The sequence below is a fragment of the Oncorhynchus clarkii genome, chromosome 18 (genome assembly GCF_045791955.1).
Source record: "Oncorhynchus clarkii lewisi isolate Uvic-CL-2024 chromosome 18, UVic_Ocla_1.0, whole genome shotgun sequence".
Lineage (NCBI taxonomy): Eukaryota > Metazoa > Chordata > Actinopteri > Salmoniformes > Salmonidae > Oncorhynchus > Oncorhynchus clarkii.
In genome coordinates, this window is record NC_092164.1 from 41,107,578 (window position 1) to 41,133,843 (window position 26,266).

General features: G+C 42.7%; 1 protein-coding gene across 3 annotated transcripts; it reads left to right on the top strand.

The window, feature by feature from the left end:
* The first annotated feature begins 8,690 nt into the window (after window positions 1-8,690).
* Window positions 8,691-25,229, top strand: LOC139372643 (alpha-2,8-sialyltransferase 8F-like). 3 transcript variants are annotated; one of them, XM_071112416.1, is made up of 9 exons: window positions 8,693-8,813; window positions 11,897-11,980; window positions 12,587-12,673; window positions 12,768-12,912; window positions 13,000-13,112; window positions 13,776-13,862; window positions 22,678-22,795; window positions 23,020-23,184; window positions 24,433-25,229. In XM_071112416.1, the coding sequence occupies exons 1-9, from the start codon at window positions 8,731-8,733 to the stop codon at window positions 24,613-24,615; spliced, it is 1,065 nt and encodes a 354-aa protein (XP_070968517.1). In that variant the 5' UTR covers window positions 8,693-8,730; the 3' UTR covers window positions 24,616-25,229. The 3 variants fall into 3 exon arrangements, with proteins under 3 accessions (XP_070968518.1, XP_070968517.1, XP_070968519.1); XM_071112417.1 differs by lacking the exon at window positions 11,897-11,980 and having other exon boundaries at window positions 8,691-8,813; window positions 12,592-12,673; window positions 24,433-24,746; XM_071112418.1 differs by lacking the exon at window positions 11,897-11,980 and having other exon boundaries at window positions 8,706-8,813.
* Window positions 25,230-26,266: the final 1,037 nt, after the last annotated feature.

The following is a 26,266-nucleotide window of genomic DNA, read 5'->3' on the forward strand; positions in this document are numbered from 1 at the left end:
TTCTGGCAGAAGCCTCCACGGTGGCAAATGAAATGGGTGGAACTACTCAGTTTCACAGTGAACAGAGGAGCCGCCAGAAAAAAAGAAAACGTTTCCCTGATGAGACTGAAGATGACATAGCAAATGAACAGATGTCAGACACTGGATTTCGCAACAGTGTTTTATGTGGCTCTGGATAGTATAATCAGTCATTTGGACATGCGGTTCCACACGATTGCAGTTATAGGCAAGAGAAGTTTTCACCAATACTTACAGTTAACTAAATTTGTGTTTCAGTCATTTTCCTATCTTGCCACAAATTGAGAAACAAGTACTCCAAATATCTCACAGATGGATTTGAAAATGAAGTGCGACGTTTAATGACGAAAAATGGTGCCACTTTTTCAGATGATCTTTCTCCTGTAGAGCTCCTAAATGCCACCCACAAGATGCAGCTACAGAGCATTTTTGGAGAGGTGTGCATTGCACTGCGAATGTTCTGCACAATTCCTGTAACAGTTGGTGGAGGTGAACGTGCCTTCAGTAAGCTGAAAGGTATAAAGAACTATCTAAGATCTACAATGCGCCAAGACCGGTTGAACAGCCTTGCCATCCTTTCAATTGCAAACCAGTTAGCTAGAAATTTTAATTTAAAGACAAATGAGTTTGCTCACAAGAAGACTCGATGCTGGACTCTTGCAGTGTAACCTCTGAGTTTTGTTTACAGGGAACAAACACAAGGACAAAAGGCCTTAACCCTGTTCTACCCAAGCTTGCCCGGGGATGGGCAAAATACTGTTTCAGAGTATATCTCCTGTTGAACTTACTCGGGAATGCCAACATAATGTCTTGACACGACAGTTAGTTTCACATATGCTTGTTCTCTGTAGGTACCACATTTATGCCTGCAGTCCACATAGTTCAGGATTTTGTTTGTGTGTGTGTGCATGTTATTCGGGCATATATTTAGGAATTATGCATAGGGCAGAAGAGGGTTAGCCTTGTTTAAATAACTTATTACGCATTTTTATAATCAGAAACATGGATCATTGGTAATTTCTTCATTACAACTGACTACAATACCATATATTTAAAAAAGTCACCAATTGTGTAGTTAGTTATAATAAAGCATTATAAAAATCCTCATGACACAGACAACTTTTAACATTAGGAACCAAAAATGTTTGCATTACTGTTAATATTGGCAAAGGATGAAGGTGAAAACTAGAAGTTGCACAATTGCAATATAGAGCAGCAGAAGCGTATAGTTAGTACATTTAATAACACATTGTTTAGTACGTTATCACAATCTGAAACATTCTGATTTCTATGTTAGGGGCCCGGTAGGTTTTAATTTTGGCAACGCCCCTGGGTAGGCTACTCCGGTTATTTCGCTGTGCAACCAGTGGAGGGAGACCCCCCATTCAGAGCATGCATTGTTGCCTGTATTGCATGTTATTATGGCATTAATGTGTCACATGTCAGTTTGTAAACAATGTAAAAAATAAAATACAAAATAAAATGTGTTAAAGCCATATGGTTTCTTTTTTGCTTTCTTGAGTAAGGCAGCTCCAAGAAGCAGGTGTTTCAGCCTAGCTCAGTGCTTTCTGTGATGCTGGGGCAGCCAGCGGAAAATACAGAGGGTAGGGGTTGGTAATGTTCTCTAGTTGCGCCGTGATAGAACACTGAGCCAATCACTCATGGGGACACTACATCGCCACAAAATCTACGGGGAGAGCTCGAGAATTCAAGCCCCTTGGATGCTGCCATAGAGTTACTTTAGAAGTGCCCATCCAAGAAGGCTCAAAGTCATTGGCCACAGATAAAATTACGTCAAATCACATATCTCCTGTAGCATTGATTGGGCCGATCATGTCAACCTTATACTTTCAAAATCTTAGCTAGCAAGTCAATCTACTGGCAAATCCTTGTCATATGAAGAGAAATTACAGATAAAACGTATCAGTGCTCATTGGCAATTGGACATAAACATTACACAACAAGCTGGAAATCTCAAATTTAACTATGAGTGGTTTGGAAGGAATCGGTGGCTAACTGCAAGTGTTGCAATTTAATCGCTAGCCTGCTATTCAGTAGAGTGGGTTTGTGATTTAAGTCTGGGTTTAAGGGTCTCTATTCCAATCTTAAAAATATAAACATTCAACACCATGGGCCAGAAAAGGTTGAATACATTGGCCATGCTGTCAATCCAGTATAATTTCTGCTGGGAAATCTCAGACTTCATTGAGTTCAAGACAACTGGGAACTCAGAAAAAACAAGCTCAGACTGGGAAAATACGCTTTGAACGGTCATTCAACTCGGGAATTCAAAGTCGGGAACTTGGGCCTCTTTCTAGAGCGCCGACCAGACGTCATGATTCAACCTAGTTTTTTTAATGAGTTACCATTTGTCTTGAAAGCCCCATAAATCCAGAGAATGCCAGACTTTAATGACAAAGTTTGGTGACCAAAGTTTCCCACATGGACCGACGCGCCACGTTCCTGTTCAAGTGACAACAGCACAACAAGGTGTGTCCAGAAATGTGTTGTATGCTGCTGCATAAATTATGAAATATGCCAGGGAGATATGTAGACTGTAGCTAAGAAGGTAATACTAAGTGTATGTCAATAGTAAGCTGTTAGTAGCCCATGTACCTCACCCTAATAATTTGGTTATTTTCTCCCTCATAACTTAGCCTACTGTTCTGACTTGGTGGTGCACATGTAGCCTATAGCCTTTTTTGAGAAATGTAATCATCTAATATTGTAAGAGCTTTCATTGTCTGCTTGTATGCCCCACTTTTATTTATCCTACAGTTCTGACTTGGTGTACAGGGAGAATAGTGTACATAGATTCTTTCTATTTTTCTTTTTGTTTGTGTTATTGACTGTATGTTTGTTTATGTGTAACTCTGTGTTGTTGTTTTTGTCGCACTGCTATGCTTTATCTTGGCCAGGTCGCAGTTGTAAATGAGAACTTGTTCTCAACTGGCCTACCTGGTTAAATAAAGTTGAAATAAAAACAAAAAATACTGTAAGAACGGCCCATGTGTGAAATTATTTCGCTGTACATTTCAAAAGTTCTGAACAAATAGTTATATTGACTGTTTGTCCTAGCTCGCTCAATGTCCTAATCCAAATTATGGATAGCCTCATCTCCTTGGTAAATAAGGATTCAGGATGTACCACAGGAACCAAACCAGGACAGGGATGTTTATCTAATTAAGTATATCTCAAGTGTTTATAGGTACTAGGAACCCTCCCCAGTCTAGCTACTCCCTGCCAGCCAATAAACAACATAATGTAGCTACTTGCTAACACCTACCAGTCCCCATGGAAACTTACCTTTGACAAAGAGACCATGACCTCGTTCTATAGGGTACAAGTACATGCCACTGCATAAAATGAGAGATTCAGGTAATAGAGATGATCCATAGCAGGGAATGATTGGCAGTTTTGATATGAGACTCTTGTCTTAAATTAAGACTTGGTTTGGGTTTGTATGGAATATGGTTATCTAAAAGGAGACACAAAGGTGCAAGTAATAACGGGCAATACAAGGAATGGCACAGAAAAAACAGCATACGCAATTATTCGGCTGTTAGTGGCCATGATCAATGACAATATGCAAATGAAATAAACATACATGAGTAAATCTATGCACAAATATAGTAGCATTATAAAATGAATGGCCTTAAAAGAGGTGCAACTGGAACACGCTGTCATACACGTCAATACAGAGCATCCCAAACGGGCTCAATGGGTGACATGTCTGGTGTGTATGCAGGCCTTAGAAGAACTGGGACATTTTCAGCTTTCAGGAATTGTGTACAGATTCTTGCGACATAGGGCCATGCATTATCATGCTGAAACATGAGGTGATGGCAGCGGATGAATGGCACGACAATGAGCCTCAGGATATCGTCACGGTATCTCTGTGCATTCAAATTGACATCAATAAAATGCAATTGTGTTCGTTGTCCGTAGCTAATTCCTGACCATACCATAACCACACCGTCACCATGGGGCACTCTGTTCACAACGTTGATATGAGCAAACCGCTCACCAACACAACTCCATACACGTGGCCTGTGGTTGTGAGGCCATTTGTACGTACTGCCAAATTCCCTAAAACAACATTGAAGGCGGCTTATGGTAGAGAAATGAACCTTCAATTCTCTGGCAACAGCTCTGGTGGACATTCCTGCATTTAGAATGCCAATTGAACACTCCCTCAAAACTGAGATATCTGTGGCATTGTATTGTGTGACAAAATTGCACATTTAAGAGTCACCTTTTATTGTCCCCAGCACAAGGTGTACTTGTGTAATGATCATCATCACACTTTACATGTTGCGTTCATATTTTTCTTCAGTATAAAAATTGAAGAGAACAGGTCGCAAAATCGACTCGTGATACACCTTTATGCACTTCAGGAAGTTCAGACTTAACCTCAACAATCACGAAGGCCTGAGTTTTGTCACTAAGATCATTATGAAACCATGAACAGGCGTCAGATCTCAGGCCTATCGAGGAAAACTTCATCAGTAAAATATAATAATCAACAGTATCAAAAGCTATCGACAGGTCCACAAACAAAGCAGCACATAATTTCAGTGTCTAAAGCATTGACAAGATCATTAACAATTAAAGTGGTTGCTGTAATAGTGCTATGGCCAGGCCTAAACCATTATTAGTTTACATTCAAAATACACTTCTCATAAAAAAGAGCAAAGTTGTCTATTGCTAGCAAAGCATCCAGGACTTATTTTTTTGTAAATAGCCTAAAAGAAATGCTTTAACTATTTTTTCTCCCTATCAGCATCCAGCCCAGTCTCATTGTGAATAGGCTTAGAAGTTATTTCAAAGAGATAGCCCGCTGAAATAAAATGGTGATTAAATTCATCAATGATGGCATTGTTTTCCGCAATGAGGCCAGTGTCTGAATTAATGTGTTGTGGCAGAGAGGAGGAAGTAGAACCCTTCAGGGATTTGACAGTTTTCCAGAATTTAGCTGGGTTCCCATTACAATCCGAAAGAGTGGTTACATAATAATCAGATTTAGCTTTTCTAATTCCTCGCCTTGACCCAAGCATCATCTCTTTTATGAATGACTTCTGATAATTCCCTAGTGTACAAGGCATCCAACCTACCTTTAAACCTTTTTAAGCAAGATTATCCACAATAGTATTGAAGACATCTCCAAAAAGGCTCAAAACTAAAATCAAGATCATGTAAAAAACCTGTTCACTTAAGTTTTTTAAAGTTCTTCTTTGTGATGACACAAGGCTTTAATGTATTCTCACATCTCTAACACAAACAACTGGGCAATGGTCACTACCATCTTAGGTGAAGACACCAGTAGAAACATATTTCTCTGGTGTATTCCTTAGAATGAGATCAATCTGTTTACTTTGAAGGACCTTTAGGGTTGGGCTGTGTAGGCTTAGTCACCAGCTAGGTTAGGTTTGGATCATTACACTTGTCTTTTAGATTGTCGGAAGTCTGTATTTCACAATCATAATTTAGTTCACCCAGGATAATAACTTCTGATTTAGCCAAAGACGACAACAAACTACTTAACTCCTTGAGTGCACAAAGGTTAGCCGACCCCTATAACAGTTAAGCATAAATGTTTCCCTAGACAAAGGCTTAAGGATTGTTGCTCACATTTGTTGGCAAGGTAAATGGATTTCAGTAAAGACACAGAGAAATAATTTTTTAATAAGAATGGCCACTCCACCCTGTCTGTCAGCTCTGAACACATTGTAACCCTCAAAGTTCATATCAGAGTTCAGAATGTCCCCAGAGATCCAAGTTTCAAACAACACCAGAATTTCTGGATGTATCTGCATAGCCCAGATCTTAATGTAATCCAGTTTAGGAAGTAAGCTCCTAATGTTAAGATGCATCAACCCAAGTCCTTTACGATGTTTAAAGCCACATGAAGTCTCCAACTCAAACAAGCTATGTTCAATAGGCGATTGCATCATGTCTGATGTTTGATATTGATATAGTTGGTATGGCTATATGATTGCATAGAACTGCACAATTTGGTCTATCCCTATTTGTAATAGAGGAGAAAGTAGAAATTGGAATTACTTTTCCAAGGTTGGCATCAAAGGGCCTGAGGCCGCAGCCAACGTCAGTATGAGAAACTCTCAGAGTAATCAATGATGGAATGTTATAAACTGACTAACATGGGCTTTGGTTGCTATCGTGCAACAGCCCATGCCCTCTACGTGATTTGAAAACCGAGGGGGTATTCAAGTTTATGGAATTCACATTTGACCTAATAGTACCGGGTGAGCAGACCAAAGTGAGCTTCTCTTTTGAGCTAACAAAATATCTTCTGGGCATCAGAACAGCGATTATTCCCCTTGAACTGGAAGAAGCTTTTCCTTTAACGAGTCCGACGAGAAGGATATACTGTTTTCCCCGTCATTTGCGTGAAGAAAAGACGGAGGAAAAGGGGGTGCAGGTCGGGCTGACTTCTGAGAATCCGTAGGCGAGCGAGTCAACTCCCAAGGTCCATCCGTTCTACTGGCTAATGTGCAATCATTGGAAAATAAAATTGATGACCTACGATTAAGATTATCCTACCAACAGCACATTAAAAACTGTAAAATCTTATGTTTCACTAAATTGTGGCTGAATGACGACACGGATAATATAGAGCTGGCGGGATTTTCCATGCACCGGCAGAACAGAGAAGAAGCTACGTCTGGTAAGACAAGGGGAGGGGGTGTGTGTCTATTTATAAATAACAGCTGGTGCATAATGTCTAATATTAAATAAGTCTTGAGGTATTGCTCGTCTGAGGTAGAGTACCTTATGATAAGCTGTAGACCACAATATCTACCAAGAGAGTTTACATCTATATTATTCGTAGCCGTCTATTTATCACCACAGACCGATGCTGGCACTAACACCACACTCAACAAGCTGTATAACGCCATAAGCAAACAAGAAAATGCTCATCCAGAAGTGGTGCTCCCAGTGGCTGGGGACTTTAATGCAGGCAAACTTAAATCAGTTTTGCAACATTTCTATCAGCATGTCACATGTGCAACCAGAGGAGAAAAAAACTCTAGACCACCTTTACTCCACACACAGAGATGCATACAAAGCTCTCCCCCGCCCTCCATTTGGCAAATCTGACCATAATTCTATCCTCCTAATTCCTGCGTACAAGCAAAAACTAAAGCAGGAAGTACTAGTGACTCGCTCAATACGGAAGTGGTCAGATGACGCGGATGCTATGCTACAGGACTGTTTTGCTAGGACAAACAATATTACGGACTACAACGTGAAACCCAGCCACAAGTTGCCCAGTGACGCGAGCCTACCAGACGCGCTAAATGCCTTTTATGCTTGAAAGCACCAGCTGTTCCGGAAGACTGTGTGATCACACTCTCTGTAGCCGATGTGAGCAAGACCTTTAAACAGGTCAACATTCACAAAGCCGCGGGGTCAGACGGATTACCAGGACGTGTTCTCAAAACATGCACGGACCAACTGTCAAGTGTCTTCACTGACATTTTCAACCTCTCCCTGACCGAGTCTGTAATACCTACATGTTTCAAACAGACCACTATAGTCTCTGTGCCCAAGTAAGCAAAGGTAACCTGCCTAAATGATTACTGCTCCGTAGCACTCATGTTGGTAGCCATGAAGTGATTTGAAAGGCTGGTCATGGTTCACATCAACACCATCATGCCAGAAACCCTAGACCCACTCCAGTTCGCATACTGTCCCAACAGATCCACTGATGACACAATCTCAATCACACTCCACACTGCCCTTTTCTTCAAATTAGCCACCCTTTGACTTGATGACAGCTTTGCAAAGGGTGGCTACTTTGAAAAATCTAAAATAAAAAATATATTTTGATTTGTTTAATACTCATTTGGTTACTACATGATTCCATATGTGTTATTTCATTGTTTTGATGTCTTCACTATTATTCTACAATGTAGAAAATAGTAAAAATAAAGAAAAACCCTAGAATGAGTAGGTGTGCCCAAACCTTTGAATGGTGCTGTATGCCATAAGGCGCTACAGAGGGTAGTGCGTACGGCCCAGTATATCACTGGTGCCAAGCTTCCTGACATCCAGGACCTATATACTAGGTGGTGTCAGAGTAAGGCCCAAAGAATTGTCAAAGACTCCAGTCACCCAAGTCATAGACTGTTCTCTCTGCTACCACATGGCAAGCGGTACCGGAGAGCCAAGTATAGGACAAAATGGCTCCTTAACAGCTTCTACCCCCAAGCCATAACTGCTGAACAGTTATTCAAATGGACCCCCCCCCCCCCCCCCCAACCCCACTGCTGCTATTCGCTGTTTATTATCTATGCATAGTCACTTTACAAATGACCTTGACTAATCTGTACCCCCGCACATTGACTCAGTGCCGGTACCCCCTGTATATAGCCTTGTTATTGTTATGTAATTTTCTTGTGTTACTTCTTGATAGATTTTTTTTTAACTTACTTTAGTTTATTTAGTAAATATATTCTTAACTATTTCTTGAATTGCATTGCTGATTTAAAGGCGTGTTAGTAGGCATTTCACGGTAAGGTTGTACCTGTTGCACTCTGAGCATGAGACAAATAAAATTTTACTTGACACACAAACACACACCTCTCCTCCTTTCCCCTCAGACTCTCCTCCCTCCCTCTATTCCCTCCCTGATGGACAGATAGTGTAGTCGTCGTGCTGTCATTCAGTCTGTGACCTGTTGTAACAATGTGTTACCTGGTTCTATTCATTCTGGTCTGCTCTGGAACTCTCCTGTCTATTACGCTCATAGACTACTACCAACACCAAAGGTACGTTTGTAATACTGTGTATGTGCGTGTGTGTAATGGGGACATTTAAGAGTGATTTAGTTTCGAGTGATCAACACAATGTTCAGCGTTTTTTGACTTTCTGTAATACACATCATTTCCCGTGTTCTGTTTGTGACTCTCAGTGTGCGTGATCATGGTCACTAGGCTTGAAGCTGACTGTTATGGATTATTGCCTTATCTGTTGATAATGATTAATGCCAGACTGGAGACACAATAACTGAAGACACACTGATTATTCACTGTTGTACCGTATTGATGGCGTTCTGTGAACACTGTGTGATTCTGTAGCAGCTGACAAAGTCCACTACCTTTTTATTTGGGTTTCATACAAGCCTCTCGGGCTGGTGTTTACATAACATTCTTGCGATTTCGGCACAGAGCCATGGGGCCGAGAAGGTTCCAGCTAGTGTATCCCGCTGTCCTTTGACTGTTGATAGATATGGATGTCGGGCTCAGGGCCCAAGCTACCAATGGACTGTCATGATTATTTATTTACCAGTTCATTGCGATTTGCTCTTTAGTGCCATCAATCCAAGCACTGGGTGGCAGGTCTGCTGATGGCAGAGCAGTAGGTAAATTAACAGCTTGTATTGAAACCATAAAATGGACACAAATTAACCACACTTTTATGGACATTTTAATCATAATCCTTGAATTATATAATATACACTGAGTGTACAAAACATTAGCAACACCGGCTCTTTCCATGACATAGCTTACACCTGGATTCACCTGGTCAGTCTATGATCCCTTATTGATGTCACCTGTGAAATCTAACTAAATATTAGGAAGCTGTTCTTAATGTTTGTACACTCAGGATGAAAATATATATATTTTTACATATTTACATTTTTTTCTTTTTTTGACCAATCACAAGTGGGGCACCGCCCCTAACACCCTAATGGACGGGCCACCATTGCTCTGATATATGCGCAAGCTAGGAGCACTGATTTGTGACCGACCGGATCGATTCGGTGTTATGTAGCAACATTTGAAATTGTATTTTTTACATTGGATAAAGGTAGACTAGAAAATTGTATATCTAGAATAATGGTATATCATACACTACAGTTGAGGAGCAATGGGAAAGTCATTCTGATTTGAAAGTTGCGAAAATGGCCTTTGAATGTTTTGGTACACCTACTGGAGAACTCTTCTTTGTCTACACCCATTCTGCATCGTTCACACACTCTTAAGCTTTAGCCCCACATCTCTTAAAGGGTTGATCCTAACAACAGCAGTCAAGCACCCAAGCTAACTGGCTAACATTGGCTAGCTTGCTTGCTACTTCCAGACACAAATGAGAGAACAGCTCAGCTCTGTGTTGTTGAGAGTTGGTAAATTCATCAGTTATTCTGTGCTCTGGCACACTCAGACGAGAGTTCTCTGAAATTGGAGTAGATAACCAGAGCAAATTTACCAGCCATGTCTATCAACATTCTATTGAAATGATTAATTGCATGGAGTCTTTTCTTAAGACATGTAGCTTGCTAGCTAAACAATGAACCATAATCCCAACTCATGACGTTACTACCCTGCAGATAGCTAACCAACCAGGTTCAATGTTAGCTAGCTAACATTAGGCTATAACTATCAAAGCAACTGGCTCTGAGATATGAATAATATTACTACACAGATCATACACATAACGTTAGCTAGCGAGCCAGTAAGCCAGCTAACGTTAGCTAGCTAGCTAACAGTATACTTTAACAACTTTCAGACAAAATTAGAAAGGTGTAATATCTGAAATGGAGCTAGCTAACTATCTTACATGGATGGACGCTTCTCCATCTCTGTCACAGATGCCATGGTTGCCCTTAGTTTGAAGATGTAATCCGGAGACAGGTGTTTTCTCGATCTCCTTAGCTATCATACTCTAATTCCACTGATTTCAAAACTCAGTCCTCCAGAAAGTGGAGCAACACTTATGCAGTTCTACCACATGATATATATATATTTTTAAATGCCACGTCGGACAGGATTACCTACACATACTGACCAGCTCAAATAGACAGAAGAGTGCAACATGGCAGACCAATCTGAACTCATCTCTCGGCATGTCCAGCCCACTCATTATCTCAACCAATCATGGCTAGTGGGAAGGCTGTTTTTTCTTCTTCTGTGGCTTAACCAACTAGGTTCGTAATTTAACAATTGTATTCATATTTACAGATGGCATACAAGTTTGCTATTAAGGCACATGCAAGTTCACATGTTCCAGAATGCATTTCTGCCAAAAAACACATTTACGTTGAAATGGCTCTCCTGTGAAGTAGTGACATGCGACATACGCCTAGTTTCCTGAATCAAGTCACATTTGGCAGTCTCGGCCATGTACATAGGCTTACGTTATATGGCCTCCAGATTGCAGGCCTGCCAAAGACTAAAGCAAAGCAATTGGCTAGATACTTCTCTGTTTCAGCTGTTATGGGCACCCTAGCTGTTTGGAGAAGGTGCTTTATGTATCCTTAAGTGTCCATGCATACAACGACCTTCAAAATGTTTAAAACATTCTGGAATGTAATGTGATTTGTGGATTCAAATCAATTATTTAAAGTTTGTGTATTGTGTATGTCTCTGTTGATCACAAATCTGTTAGCAAAATGAACAAACAAATTGTTTAGAATTCTTCAAAGTAACCATTAACAATGATAAAGTATAAAAAAATTACAAGATTCAGAACTTTTTACCCAGATTTATACAACTTCCTGAACTAAGATGGCTTCCAAGTCAGGTGATCTGTAAGGTGACCCGTTATCTGACTCATATCTGAAACATTATTTGGTTTAGCAGCCATCAGAGGACTTTCTTCCAGTATGCGTTCTTGACAAAAAAACATACTCATCAGTGGAGGCTGGTGGGAGGAGCTATAGGAGGATGGGCTCATTGTAATGGCTGGAATGGAAAATATGGATCATATCAAACATATGGAAACTACATGTTTGACTGGGTTCCATTCATTCCATTCCAGCCATTACAAATGAGCCCTCTGTGCTGGGACGGTTTTCAGTGCTAAAATGGTTGAATGTTCATTGGAGTCTTGATAAATGTGTGTGTTGCAGAGATGATTTCCTGGACTCTGTCCAGAAGAGTTTGCAGTGCAGGAGACTGAGAGAGAAACTGGTGACGATGACTACTATGAAACAGTAGGTAGAGTTTAGAATTTTATTAGGATCCCACCATGATGTCAGCTCACACCATGATGTCAGCTAATCGAGCGAGAGAGAGAGGTGTCGTTTCTCCCTCGCCTGACTTGCTCTTACTATGCTTCATGCTAGTGCATGTAGTTCTGATCAGATCAACTAGACAATCCATCCTGATCCAACAAGTTCTCCATCTATGAGTCCTGTGTCTGTGTGTAACAAGATCTCATAGTTTGACACGGTCTGATTTCAGTATTCTATATTTGTCCACGTTTGTCCAAAGGTTGTGTTTTAACAGTTAACCAATCTGAATGAATGCCTAAACTTAAGTTCAGGGCTAAGTTTTGGGTTAGGGAATAAAACAATTTTTTTTAAATGAGCATCCGTCATCCGCATTGCTGCAAGACTACTTGATGGTAATTGAGCTCAACATTGCAGCTAGTGATCGGTATTGAAGGCATCTCCTGACATCGTGGCGATGTGGACGAACATCAAACATTGCATTGGATCTGGAGTGACCTGGCTGGTGTGTGTGTGTGTGTGTGTGTGTGTGTCTGTGTGTGTGTGTGTGTGTGTGTGTGTGTGTGTGTGTGTGTGTGTGTGTGTCAGAGTAGACATTGGATTGTTCTCTCAGGAGGTGAGAGATCTGATGGACTGTCCTTGGAGACTCAACCTCACACACAGAGAACTACACAGGTGAGACACACATACACACACACACACCTTGCTCAGCCTTACGTTTATCTCAAACAAACATAATGCCCCCCCCCCCCCCACCCCCCCACCCCAGGACAGAGTTGTGGTCCTGCTGTAACGCGTATGATAGGCTGATGGTGACCAGACAGAACACCAATCAGAACCAGAGTCTGACCTACGAGGTAGAGAGGAAGAGGAAGAGAAAGGTGGACCAAGCACTATGGGAGATGCTGCCTCAGGTGTGTGTGTGCGCAAGTCTTACATTTCTCAGAAAAATTAATCACACGAGCGTGGTTTACCAGCATGGTGTGTGTGTGTGTGTATAGACCGTACCCTGGAGTAAAGGTTCGTTGAGTCGTTGTGCCGTGGTGGGAAGTGGAGGAATCCTGCAGAACAGCAGATGTGGAGCGGAAATCGACAATTCTGACTATGTCATCAGGTATCAGCAACAACATTATCTATCAATCAATCCATTATTGGTAGTAATCTATAGCAATGTAGTTCTGTTGTGTAGTGTTCAACTTTGATGTGATGTGTGACTGTTGTTGTTTATAATCTTGTGTGAACGTTGTGTGAATACTGTTGTTTATAATGTTGTTTGAAAGTTATTTCTTCCTATCGAGACCACTACCTCTTTCTGAGTCCATCAGCAATTTGTACATGGCGCTCTTTTCAGTTATTATTTGTAATGACTCTCTGAGGTCATTAAAGATCCCGTGGCACTAATCGTAAGAGTAGGGGTGTTAACCCCGGTGTCCTGGTTAAAATTCCCAATCTGGCCCTCAAACCATTCACGGTCACCTAATAATCCCCAGTTTACAATTGGCTCATTCATCCCCCTCCTTTCCCCTGTAACTATTCCCCAGGTCGTTGCTGTAAATGAGAACGTGTTCTCAGTCAACTTACCTGGTAAAATAACGGTAAAATAAAAAAATAGTGTGAATGTTGTTAGGTTGTGTATGGTTGAATAATGTAATGTGAATGTTGTGTGAATGTTGATGTCATGTTGTGTGAATGTTGTCGTTTACATTGCTGTTTCTGATCGTAGTTGTTTGTACTGTTGTGTGATTGTTATTGTTGTTATTGTTGTTGTTGCTGACAGGTTTAACCTGGCTCCTATCAACAAGAGTTATGACGTGGGAGTGAAGACAGACCTCATAACAGCCAATCCGACCCAGATCAATAAAGGGTATATACTCTATCAATACACATGATCAGATACAGACAAAGAGCTCTATTTTCATGTCATCTGACCGAAGCACTGGTTCCAATCACAGTGCTGATGCAGTTACCAGTCAGTGCTGCAGTATGGTCAGATGAAAAGTAGCTCATACCTACAGTAAAATACAGTGGTGGATCTTTGATGTTATGGGGCTATTTTGCTTCCACTGGTCCTGGTGCTCTTGTTAGGGTCAACGGCATCAATAACTCTACCAAGAATCAGGACATTTTAGCCAAAGACCTGGTTGCCTCTGCCAGGAGGCTGTCAGCCTAGGCAAAAAGTGAATCTTCCAGCAAAACAATAACCCCAAGCACTAATCAAAATCCACAAAGAAATGATTAAAGCGGCAATATGTAATATTTTGTCTTTTGTTTCTGTTTAAAATCTCTAGTTGTCATCCAATGTGATTCAACAGTAACAATATTGCGCCTCCCTGTCGGTTTGGATTTTCATGCCAGATTTACTGCTGCGCATAATGAATGACACGTTTTTGGAGGCGGTGCCAGCTCAGAGAGATTCAAATGGATATGAATGGGATGTCGATGACAATATAGCAAGGACGGGTAGCACACAACCTGTCCCAGGCAGCTCGGACCCCATCTAACCCAAAGAAACAGGGAACATTGGAGAGCCAACAGGCAAAAAGGGTAAACGATAGAGTCTGGGCCAAGACGAGTGTTGAAAGTAAACCTTGTATTGCGTTGACAAATTGGAGAGAGCTTGCTAGCTAGCTAAGGGACTCAAAACCGATCTGTTGAAAAGGTAGGACATAGCGAGTTACAGTAGTTAAGGTAACTAGCTATCTTGCTAGCTAGATAAAGTGATGTGTCGCATTTGTTTTTTAGTTGTAAATATATATGCAAGTGTTACATACTATGGATTATTTGTTTAGATTTTTGTTTTCAAGCCAGGCATTGGTTTGTTTCACACGTTTACTTTTTCCAAATGTAGTTGTGTTACAGCTTGAATTTAAAATGGATTAAATTTAAATTTGTTTGTCACTGGCCTATACAACATCTCCATAATGTCAAAGCAGAATGATGTATTTCAACATTTTTACAAATTGATAAAAAATGAAAAGCTGAAATGTCAATAGGTATTCAACCTCTTCTTTATGGCAAGTCTAAATAAGTTCAGGAGTAAAAATGTCCTTAAGTCACATAATAAGTTGCATGGACTCACTCTATGTGCATTAGAGAACCCATTGGTAAAAAAGTCGTTTTTTAAAAATTGTTAAACTGACATTGAATATCTCTTTGAGCATGATGAAGTTTTTAATTACACTACAAAGATACAGGCGTCCTTCCTAACTCAGTTGCCGGACAGGAAGGACACAGCTCAGGGATTTCACCATGAGGCCAATGGTGACTTTAAAAACGTTACAGTTTAATGGCTGTGATAGGAGAAAACTGTGGATGGATTAACAACATTGTAGTTACTCCACAATACTAACCTAATTGACAGAGTGAAAAGAAGGAAGCTTGTATAGAATAAAAATATTCCAAAACATGCATCCTGTTTGCAACAAGGCACAAAAGTAATACTGCAAAAAATGTGGCAAAACAATTTGATTTTTGTCCTACATACAAAGTGTTATGTTTGGGGAAAATCCAACACAAGACATTACTGAGTACCACTCTCCATTTTTTGAAACATAGTGGTGGCTGCATCATGTTATGGGTATGCTTGTAATCGTTAAGGACTATGTAGTTTTTTAGGATAAAAAAGAAACGGAATGGAGTTAAGCACAGGCAAAATCATAGAGGAAAACTTGAATTGGATCCTTTGTTCGTATCCACCCAAAGCAATTGAACTTATCCCAGAGGCTGCTCCAAGACGCCGCCGGCGGAGAAGAGGTATTAAGGAGTGGACATCTAGTCCGACTCAGGAGACGTGCACACCATCCACCACTTCCGAGTATATTACTCGTTGATGTTCTGTCCCTGGACAATAAAGTAGACAAGCTCATTGGTGAGGATCTCCTTATAGAGAGACATCAGTTACTGTAACATACTCTGTTTCACGGAATCATGGATCTCTCCGGATATACTGTCCCCATCGATACAGCCAGCTGGGTTCTCAGTACATAGCTCAGACTGGAATAAATAACTATCCGGGAAGAAGAAAGGTGTAGGTTTATGTTTCATGATTAACTACTGATGGTGTGATTGTGATAAGGTACAGGAACTCAAGTTATTTTCTTCACCCGACTTAGAATACCTCAAAATCAAATGCCGACCGTATTACCTCCCAAGAAAATTATCTTCGGTTATAGTCAGAGCCATGTATAATCCGCCTTAAGTCAAAACCACGACGGCCCTCAAGGAACTACACTGGACTTTGTGCAAACTGGAAACCACATATCCTGAGGCCGCATTTACTGTAGCTTTTGGACCTTAACAAAGCAAATTTGAGGAAAATGCTACGGAAGTTCTATCAACACATTGTCCTTGTGCTTCAAAAACTCTCGACCATTGTTACTCTCTCCTGGATGGCTACAATGCACCCCCCCCCCCCCCCCCCCCCCTTCTGCAAATCAGATCAAAACTCCATTCTGCTCCTCCCTTTCTATAGGCAGAAAATCAAACAGGAATTACCCGTGCTAAGGTCAATTCAACACTGGTCTGATTAATCAGAATCCATGCTTCAAGATTGTTTTGATCACGCAGACTGGGATATATTCCGGGTTGCCTCCGAGAATAACATTGATGTATACACTGACACGGTGACCATGTTCATCAGGAAGTGTATAGGAGATGTTGTCCCCACTGTGACTATTAACCTCTCTAGGGTAGGTGAGACGCTCACGTCCCACCAGGCCAACATCCGGTGAAACTGCAGAGAGCTAACATTTTAAATACACCATTCGTTGTTTTAAACATTCTTGTAAATACATGTATCTTACATCATTTAAAAGATGAACGTCTTATTAATCCAGCCGCTGTGTCAGATTTCAAAAAGCCGTTACCGTTACTGCTATTTTCTGAGGATGACGCCGCTCACACACAAGTATTACTAGCATTTTCCAACCAAGCATTAGTGTCATGAAAGTCAGAAATAACAATAAAATAAATCGCTTACCATTGAAGATCTTCCTCTGGTGGCAAAGCCAAGTGTCTTAACTACACAGTGAGTGTTTGTTTTGTTTGATAAAATCTATTTTTATAGCCTAACACGAAGCATTTGTAAACCACTTGCGTCATGATTTCCGTCTCATTCAACTTTGGAAGATGCGTTCGTGGTAATTAAACACACTAAACAAACGTTTATTCAGTCATGGTTGGTTTCATTGCAATTGTTACTAACACAACCATACTTGATGGTTCTTTTCCCGGGACACATATACCGATTTGAAGACACCAATCAATGACATCATTGCGCACCAATGGTAGGACCGGTCTATCGTTGATTGACTGTATTTTAGCCCAATGACCACTGATCGTCTTGAAATCTTGCTGGGAAGATAGCCAATCAGCTGAGCTGTAATGGTTATACGTTTGAAGACCAGCCTTTGTCGTAAACTCTGGCGTAAAAGAGGTTCATTCACCATTGCAAATCCTACTTGACGGAGCTACGGGTGTTACGCATAGCAGTACGTATTCAATAGCATTTTCAACAAGTTTATATATTTAAAATATGGCGAATAAATCAGGAAAAGCTAAAACAAAGTCTAGGTATACAGATTTAACCCAAATTATAGAGGAAATAGATAGATACGTCGTCAGGCGTGTGAAGGACGGTGCCAGGGCATGGACCACAAAAAATGTAATTCCAGCTGCTGTGAAGGACTACAAGAGCATGGGGGGTGTGGACCTGTCATATGCGCTGATAGGATACTACAATGTTCTCCACAAGACCATGAAATGGTACAAGACATTTTTCTATCATTTCATTGACATTGCTGTGGTGAATGCCTTCATCCTCCAGAAGGAAATGGCTAAAAGCTGTGGACAGCCCCCCATCTCACCGCTAGCCTTCAGGGAGCTGCTCATCCAGGAGCTTGCTAGCTACAGCAAGTCCACTGTAGCACCTTCTGTCCCCTCTACCTCTGTCCCTTCTGCTCCAACCAGTGGTGTTCATCTGCCCAGATTCATCTCTGCAGGCATGAATGTGCCTCAGGGCAAAAAGGGCCCAGTAGGGAGACGTCGTTGTGCCCTTTGTCACAGGAAATTCCCCATCACCAGCACCACCTGTTCAGTAAGCCTTTGCTTTACAGCAGAAAGAGCTATGGGCCATGGCACCAGCAGCACAATATTGTCTAGAGGACTGAGGGTCTTCACAATATTGTAAATAGAAAATATGTAAATAATTACCCTTGTTAATTGTTTGTATTATTATTATTATTATAATTTTTTTTATGTGTATATATATATATATATATATATATATATATATATATATACACATGTGTTAGAATAGCATTTATGTATTTTGTATATAGTTCTTTCCTTCAAAATGTATCACTGTACCAATTCGGCCAAATTTGGGTACATTTGTGTGGGACACCTGGGTGACTTCATGCTCAATGTCATGTAGCTCACTCATTTTTGAAGTTATCTGTACAAAACTTTGCTCAGCTATTGTTGCCATCTTATGTTCTTCATTCAAACCATCTCCAGCATCCTATCTGTATGTTTGTCTGTTCTTGGTCATTTGAAAGATGATGCAGCAACAATAAAAAACAGAAAACGTGTATTTCCTTGTATTTTCTTCTACCAGATCTATTGTGTTATATACTCCTACATTCAATTCACATTTCCACAACATTTGGAGTGTTTCCTTTCAAATGATACCAAGAATATGCATGTCCTTGCCTCTGGGCCTGAGCTATAGGCAGTTAGATTAGGGTATGTCTTTAGGCGGAAATTGAGAAGAAGGGGGGGTACCCCAAAGAGGTTAAAACCTACCCAAACCAAAAAACGGATAGTTGGCAGCATTCGGGCAAAACTGAAAGCGCAAACCACCGCACTTAACCAAGGGGACTGAGAATACGGTTGAATACAAACAGTGCAGTTATTCCCTCCGTAAGGAAATCAAACAGGCAAACGTCAGCACAGAGACAAAGTGGAGTCGCAATTCAACGGCCCAGACACGAGACGCATGTGGCAGGGACTCCAGAAAATAATGGATTACAAAGGGAAAACCAGCCAGACTGCATCCCTAGCCGCATCCTCAGAGCATGCGCAGACCAGCTGGCTGGAGTGTTTCTGGACATATTCAATCTCTCCCTATCCCCGTCTGCTGTTCCCACTTGCTTCAAGATGTCCACCATTGTTCCTGTACCCCAAAAAGCAAAGGTGACTGACGTAAATGACTATCGCCCCATAGCCCTGACTTCTGTCATCATGAAGTGCTTTGAGAGGCTAGTTAAGGATCATATCAACTCCACCTTACCTGACACCCTAGACCACTTCAATTTGTATACCAATGCACAGACGATGCAATTGCCATCGCACTGCACACTGCCCTATCCCATCTGGGCAAGAGGAATACCTACAGTATGTAAGAGTGCTGTTCATCGACTATAGCTCAGCCTTCAACACCATAGTACCCTCCAATCTCATCATTAAGCTAGGGGTCCTGGGTCTGAACACGCCCTTTACATCTGGGTCTTGGATTTCCCGACAAGCTACCCTCAGGTGGGGAAGATAGGAAACAACACCTTCACTATGCTGATCCTCAACACAGGGGCCCCACAAAGGTGCATGCTCAGCACCCCTCCTGCACTCCCTGTTCACCCATGACTGGCTGGCCACACATGCCTCCAACTCAATCATAAAGTTTGCGGACGACACAACAGTGATAGGCCCGATTACCAGCAATGATGAGACAGCCTACAGGGAGGAGGTGAGGGCCCTGGCGGAGTGGTGCCAGAAGACAGCACAGGGAGCACGCCACCATCCACATCAACGGAACCGCAGTGGAGAAGTGGGTCAAGTTCCTCAGCGTACACATCACTGACAACAGCACCTCTTCAACGTCAGGAGGTTGAAGGAATTCGGCTTCGCCCCTAAGACTTTCAAACTTTTAGAGATGCACCATTGAGAGCATCCTGTTGGGTTGTGTCACCGCCTGATACGGCAACTGCACCGCCCGTAACTGCACAGCTCTCCAGAGGGTGGTGGGTCTGCCCAACGCATAACCTGGTCAGACTGCATGCCCTCCAGGACACCTAAAGCACCCGATGTCACAGGAAGGCCAAATACAGTGCCTTGCGAAAGTATTCGGCCCCCTTGAACTTTGCGACCTTTTGCCACATTTCAGGCTTCAAACATAAAGATATAAAACTGTATTTCTTTGTGAAGAATCAACAACAAGTGGGACACAATCATGAAGTGGAACGACATTTATTGGATATTTCAAACTTTTTTAACAAATCAAAAACTGAAAAATTGGGCGTGCAAAATTATTCAGCCCCTTTACTTTCAGTGCAGCAAACTCTCTCCAGAAGTTCAGTGAGGATCTCTGAATGATCCAATGTTGACCTAAATGACTAATGATGATAAATACAATCCACCTGTGTGTAATCAAGTCTCCGTATAAATGCACCTGCACTGTGATAGTCTCAGAGGTCCGTTAAAAGCGCAGAGAGCATCATGAAGAACAAGGAACACACCAGGCAGGTCCGAGATACTGTTGTGAAGAAGTTTAAAGCCGGATTTGGATACAAAAAGATTTCCCAAGCTTTAAACATCCCAAGGAGCACTGTGCAAGCGATAATATTGAAATGGAAGGAGTATCAGATTTATTTATTTTGTGCAAAATTGTGTTCCTAGCTCCAACAGTGCAGTAGTATCTAACAATTCACAACAGACACAATTTAAAAGCAATATATAAATATTAGGAAGAGCAATGTCGAAGTGGCATTGACTTAAATACAGTAAAATACAGTATATACATATTCAATTAGTAAAACAGTATGTAAACATTGTTAAAGTGACCAGTGATTCCATGTCTATGTACTGAGAGCAGCAGCCTGTAAGGTGCAGGGTTGAGGAACCGGGTGGTAGCCGGCTAGTGACAGTGACTAAGTTCACGGCAGGGTACTGGGTGGAGGCCGGCTAGTGATAGCTATTTAACAGTCTGATGTCCTTGAGACAGAAGCTGTTTTTCAGTCTCTCGGTCCCAGCTTTGATGCACCTGTACTGACCTCGCCTTCTGTATGATAACGGTTTGAACAGGCTTTGGCTCGGGTGGTTAATGGCAAACGGCTGAGCTGTTACAACTTCGAGGAGATGTTGCCAAGCAACACAGGATGCAGTTAGCGTACCTTTGAGGGGAAGGAGCTGCTTTCCCTTGTGTCAGACTTGGTGATTCCCGGGAAATTGTGAAAACTCAGAAATGTTGTTGAAAGAGGGTGGCCTAAAACCAAAGATAAATAATATGTAAATAAGGGAAGTTTGTGTGAGAAATATTTATGATAAATATTTATGCGTTCTTTATCTAGCTTATAGGCATCAATATTTAATATAGAAAATGTTTTAGAATCTAATTCGGACTCATCAGACCAAAGGACAGATTTCCACCGGTCTAATGTCCATTGCTTGTGTTTCTTGACCCAAGCAAGTCTCTTCTTATTATTGGTGTCCTTTAGTAGTGGTTTCTTTGCAGCAATTCAACCATGAAGGCCTGATTCACACAGTCTCCTCTGAACAGTTGATGTTGAGATGTGGCTGTTATTTGAACTCTGTGAAGCATTTATTTGGGCTGGTAACTCTAATGAACTTATCCTCTGCAGTGGTAACTGGGTCTTCCTTTCCTTTGGCGGTCCTCATGAGAGTTAGTTTCATCATAGCGCTTGATGGTGTTTGCGACTGGACTTGAAGCAACTTTCAAAGTTCTTGAAATGTTCTGTACTTACTGACCTTCATATCTTAAAGTAATGATGGACTTTAATTTCTCTTTGCTTAAAAAAATCCCTTGAATGAGTAGGTGTGAGTAGGTGTGTCCAAACTTTTGACTGATTCTGTACATAATCTATGTATATGATGAATTCTTACCTGTCTCTGCCTTGAACATGATTTCACAAACTCAAATAGATTTTTGTCATCAAGTCGATTCTAGACATTCGAACTGCCACTAACATCGACCCTGCCTCTCACCTGTCTCCTAACGCCTCCCCTCACCTGTCTCCTAACGCCTCACCTCACCTGTCTCCTCACTCCCCCCCCCTCCCCCGTCTCCTCACTCCCCCCCCCCCCCCCGTCTCCTCACTCCGCCCCTCCCCTGTCTCCTCACTCCTCCCCTCCTCCTCACTCCTCCCCTCCCCCGTCTCCTCACTCCTCCCCTCCTCCTCACTCCTCCCCTCCCCCGTCTCCTCACTCCTCCCCTCCCCCGTCTCCTCACTCCTCCCCTCCCCCGTCTCCTCACTCCTCCCCTCCCCCGTCTCCTCACTCCCCCCCCCCGTCTCCTCACTCCCCCCCCCCCGTCTCCTCACTCCCCCCCCCCGTCTCCTCACTCCTCCGCCCCGTCTCCTCACTCCCCCCCCGTCTCCTCACTCCCCCCCCGTCTCCTCACTCCTCCCCCCCCCGTCTCCTCACTCCTCCCCTCCCCCGTCTCCTCACTCCTCCCCTCCCCCGTCTCCTCACTCCTCCCCTCCCCCGTCTCCTCACTCCTCCCCTCCCCCGTCTCCTCACTCCTCCCCTCCCCCGTCTCCTCACTCCTCCCCTCCCCCGTCTCCTCACTCCTCCCCTCCCCCATCTCCTCACTCCTCCCCTCACTCCTCCCCTCCCCCATCTCCTCACTCCTCCCCTCCCCCATCTCCTAACTCACCTGTACTCAGGTACCCTGGCCTCCAGCTGAACCCTGGACCCCTGGCGGAAGCCCTGTCAGTCTACGGTCATGCCCATCTACTTCTCCCAGCCTTCTCCTTTGCTTTTGGGACCAGTCCCTGCTTCAAGGTGAGCTGCTATCATGAGATGAGACTGTGACCCGGCATGGGCCCGACAGGACACAATACAATGTACCGGTTATTTTTTTTATCAGTTACCTAGGCTAGGTCTGGGCTCGGGTAGACTTTTTAAGAATGACAAAATGGATAACTAACATTTTGATCCTGGGGGGGGGGGGGGGGGGGGGGGGAAGTAGATAGTTATGTCATTAATCAGTCTTTGTTCTGTCCCAGGTGTACCAAGCCCTCCGTAAGGCCCGCCCCCAACAGAAAGTGGTGTTCTTCCACCCAGACTACCTGTTTGAGCTGGGCAGGTTCTGGCGTCGTCGAGGGCAACGAGCCCCACGGCTCTCTACTGGTCTGATGCTGGCCAGCACCGCTCTGGAGATCTGTGAACAGGTGTTAGTATGTGTGTGTGTTGCCTCAGAAGATGTTTCTGTCCAATCTGAAGTCTGGGGCGGCAGGGTAGCCTAGTGGTTAGAGCGTTGCAAGTTCAAACCCCCGAGCTGACAAGGTACAAATCTGTCGTTCTGCCCCTGAACAGGCAGTTAACCCACTGTTCCTAGGCTGTCATTGAAAATAAGAATTTGTTCTTAACTGACTTGCCTGGTTAAATAAAGGTAAAATAAAAAAATAGGGTCACCACACTCTACGTTTCCATGTCCTTGTGCCAGCAGTGTTGGGACACAAAGGAGGAAGACATAGGACCGGCTCAAGCACACGCCACTTGCCTTACACCAGTGCCTACTCCAAAGGGTTCCTGACCGCCAATTGTTACCCTGACCATCACCGCCTCATTGAACTGACACAGGATGTTGACCAATATCCCAGGGTAGCCATACTACAGAAAAACCTTCCAAAGGTGTTCACAGTCTACTTTGCTCAAGGCTTTGGAGCAGGGGCGTAGCCAGAAATTCATTTGTGGGTGGGCTTGCAGAAATTTTGACTGAGGAGTATTTTTGTGATAATATTGTATTATTTTTATTTTTTTGCTCAATTTGATTGGATGAGCTTGGCAGGGCCTGGGTGGGTCTGTGTCCACCCAGGCCCACCTGTGTCTAAACCTCTGCTTAGGAGAGGTCCATAAAGGCCATGAACAGATGTTGTTTTGAAGATCATATACACCGTGCTTCTGTTATTTCTGGAGCAACACTGGGACTCTAGTAGCAGCTAGCACAAAGCTTGAATCTGAATGAGTCCTTGAGCTTCAGTACGTGAATGACAGGTACAACTGGGCCGTCGTTCTGCAGGTGGTCAGAAAAAGCATCTAAAGGACCACTTGAAGACTTCACTAAAGAAGTGTGGGATAAACCCTGCCTCCCTCTGGACCTTTCCACCTGGTGCGGCGGACCGTTCCACTTGGTGCTGCGGACCGTTCCGCCTGGTGCTGCGGACCGTTCCACCTGGTGCAGCCTCTGCCATCAAGGAGTGCAGTTGGCTCAGGAAAAAAGGACTGAGTGTCGCCTGGCGAAGTGACAGAGAAGACATATGACCATGGCTGCACCGGCCTCAACGACAGCATGCATCCCGCATCGGATTATACAGTCATCAGCCAACCCACAATCAGTCGGATGCAACTACCTTAAGAGATTAAGTGTGTGTGTGTTTGTGTGTGTTTGTTTCTAAGTCTAGATCTCTCTTTGTCAGGTTCATCTGTATGGCTTCTGGCCCTTCCCTCTGGATCTATCCAAAAATACTTTGCCACATCATTACTATGACAGTGTTGGTCCAAGTCACTTCATGCACGCCATGCCTGAAGAGTTCCTGCTGCTACTACAACTCCACAGCCAGGGGGCGCTACAGCTACATGTTGGACCCTGTACACCCTAACAGGCGGATCATCGGGGGCCGGAAATAAATGATCATTTATACTGTGAAAATTGACCACAACTAAACCCCAAAAGATGTTGTATTTGAAAACAACCGTAATTTCATCAAATCAAATTGATTTATAAAGCCCTTCTTACTTCAGCTGATATCTCAAAGTGCTGTACAGAAACCCAGCCTTTAAACCCCAAACAGCAAGCAATGCAGGTGTAGAAGCACGGTGGCTAGGAAAAATTCCCCAGAAAGGCCAGAACCTAGGAAGAAACCTAGAGAGGAGCCAGGCTATGAGGGGTGGCCAGTCCTCTTCTGGCTGTGCCGGGTGGAGATTATAACAGAACATGGCCAAGATGTTCAAATGTTCATAGATGACCAGCAGGGTCAAATAATAGTAATCACAGTGGTTGTCGAGGGTGCAACAGGTCAGCACATCACAGGAGTAAATGTCAGTTGGCTTTTCATAGCCGATCATTCATACTTTGATTACTTTGAGACATGACCTTTATTCGTGGGAAAAATTGGGAACAGATTTTCTAAATTAAACAGTCTTTTTTAGCTAAATTCCTGTTGATTGTAGTGTTTTTTGACCAAACATTAAAGGTATATATTTCTACAAAAAACTTGCCACATTTATTTTACTCGCCGAACCCTGCCCTACACCCTAACCCCTGTTTCTACAACTCCAGTTAGTGGGCACTATGTTGGACCCAAACCCTTTTAACTATACCTTGCTTTTTTAAATTATTGGATGTATTTATTCCTTATTTTACCAGGTGAGTTGACTGAGAATACATTCTCTTTTACAGCAACATTGATTTGATTTGAACAACTTGTAACCCCTACACCCTAACGCCTGTAATACAACTCCACAGCCAGGGGGGAATACAGCAACATGTTGGACTGTCTGTAACAGAATCTTTAAAAGTTATTTATACATTATTTGTATAGTTGTTTTATGATGTGGTTTTATATTTAATGGAACACATGAACATTGTATACCTCTATACAGAACAAAAAGAAACATCCCTTTTTCGGGACCCTGTCTTTCAAAGATCATTTGTAAACATCCAAATAACTTCACAGATCTTCATTGTAAAGGGTTTAAACACTGTTTCCCATGCTTGTTCAATGAACCATAAACAATGAATGAACATGCACCTGTGGAACGGTCGTTAAGACACTAACAGCTTACAGACGGTAGGCAATTAAGGTCACAGTTATGAAAACTTAGGACACTAAAGACTCTACTGACTCTGAAAAACACCAAAATAAAGATGCCCAGGGTCCCTGCTCATTTGCGTGAATGTGCCTTAGGCATGCTCTAAGGAGGCAGGGCAATACATTGCAATGTCCATACTGTGAGACGCCTAAGACAGCGCTACAACGAGACAGGATAGACAGCAGGCCTACAATCCCTCCATCAGTGCTCAGACTGTCCGCAATAGGCTGAGAGAGGCTGGACTGAGGGCTTGTAGGCCTGTTGTAAGGCAGGACCTCACCAGACATCACTGGCAACAACGTCACCTATGGGCACCAACACACTGTCGCTGGACCAGACAGGACTGGCAAAAAGTGCTCTTCACTGACGAGTCGCGGTTTTGTCTCACCAGGGGTGATGGTCAGATTGACGTTGATCGTCGAAGGAATGAGCGTTAGA